The sequence below is a fragment of the Palaemon carinicauda genome, chromosome 31, assembly GCF_036898095.1.
Source record: "Palaemon carinicauda isolate YSFRI2023 chromosome 31, ASM3689809v2, whole genome shotgun sequence".
In the NCBI taxonomy this organism is placed as follows: Eukaryota; Metazoa; Arthropoda; class Malacostraca; order Decapoda; family Palaemonidae; genus Palaemon; species Palaemon carinicauda.
The window spans coordinates 50012443-50014145 of record NC_090755.1 but is presented as its reverse complement, the minus strand read 5'-3'; the positions used below and the strand labels follow the sequence as shown (position 1 = coordinate 50014145).

The window sequence follows — 1703 nt, the reverse complement described above, 5'->3', positions numbered from 1 at the left end:
TAATGAAGATATATTTTCATATCAATCAGGTGAATTCAAGGTATACTCACTGGTAGAGAATCTCATTTTTTTTTTACAACGAATATGAAAAGGTAATTATAACGAAATCGTTTTTACAACTGTTTATATCTTGTTTTATAGATATCTAACAATCACAAAAACCTGAGTCTGGTAAATGTGTAGATATTTAAAATGGCAGGCAAGAAATCACTGAAGCTGATTGATTTATATGATCTCAACTTCTAACTTTAAATGAATAAAATATTAAAGGTTCATCTTACCGCTTTCATGGTGGATAATGTTGCTCCTTTCTCGGTTGGGTCTGGAACTGTTCATCGGCTTCCATTGGAAGCTTCCTTTTATACGAACCATCCTCCCATTGGATGAGTTGACGACGATCGCTTTCGAAAACTGAATTTCGAAGGATTTTATAACGTTTAGCGTAACAGCTATTGTTGTTTTCCCATTCATTTTCAACTGACGTAATTTACATTGTAATGAGCGATTGGGATTATGATATAATACTCGATATATTGTGTTTTAGTATCAAGGAAACTGAAGTTGACGGCGAACCGGAGATGAGAACCTGCTCTGCAAGACCTGCAAATGCTAGTGGGTTTTCCCAACATTCTATTCTCATTCTACTTTTTGTACAACAACAAAAGGATCAAGCGTCAGGTGACCGTTCCCAACTGCTCCACTTATACAATATGAATGATAAATGCAAAAAGAACATTGAATAATAAGAGCTGTTTATATGGTAATAAGTGAAAACCAAAGTTTCAACCAAAACGTTTGAGTAATATCATCTATAAACTGCCGATAACATTCATATTAAATTTTGATATGAGGCATTATTGATAACATTAAGTAATTACCATAGAAAACATAATTGAATACGAAGCCAAATGAATGTTAAACAACAATTGTGAGATGGAGTTCTTAGATATTTCCGGAAATTTTCTTTCTTTTGAGACAAGAAAAATAAAAAACATAGCTTACATAATGAAAAAAAACAAATTCCATAGAATAAATAAAAATAGACAGAAAAAAAATCGGGTTCTTTGTAGCTATTCCATAGTTTGTTGCTCTCGGGGTTGGAAGGCCGCAGCCAGGTCTTGCTGAGGTGGGATCATCGCCTTCGGGAGCAACGAACCGTGTAGCAATGGCCTTTGGCATGAGGCAGGTGACTGCAATGAGAGTGCAAAAAATGCTAGGATGTTATAGAACAGCTTGCTGCTTACACAATTATGTGATTCTGTACGTACAATGTTCTTCTCATGAGTTAGGGAAATAACTTTAATGAGCATGATTTGTATATATATATATATATATATATATATATATATATATATATATATATATATATATATATATATATATATATATATATATATATATATATATATATATATATATATATATATACATATAACTATGTATATATATATATATATATATATATATATATATATATATATATAGATAGATAGATAGATAGATAGATAGATAGATAGATATATAAATAGATATATATTTTAGGTTTTCGGTACCGAAAACAAAACATTTTAATTATAAAGAAATACATTTTAAATTCTAATATCATTGTTGTTGCCCTGAATATCCTATCGTTATGAAATCAACTCTTTCTCTCTCTCTCTCTCTCTCTCTCTCTCTCTCTCTCTCTCTCTCTCTCTCTCTCT

General features: G+C 30.9%; 1 protein-coding gene across 1 annotated transcript in view; it reads right to left on the bottom strand.

Moving 5' to 3' along the window:
• Positions 1-362, bottom strand: part of LOC137624968 (keratin-associated protein 19-8-like) — a 798-nt gene extending 436 nt beyond the window's left edge. The window contains exon 1 of the mRNA XM_068355904.1: positions 282-362. Within this exon, the coding sequence (XP_068212005.1) occupies positions 282-290 (9 nt within the window). The 5' untranslated portion in view covers positions 291-362. The remainder of the gene's footprint in view (positions 1-281) is intronic.
• Between the last annotated feature and the right edge of the window lie 1341 nt (positions 363-1703).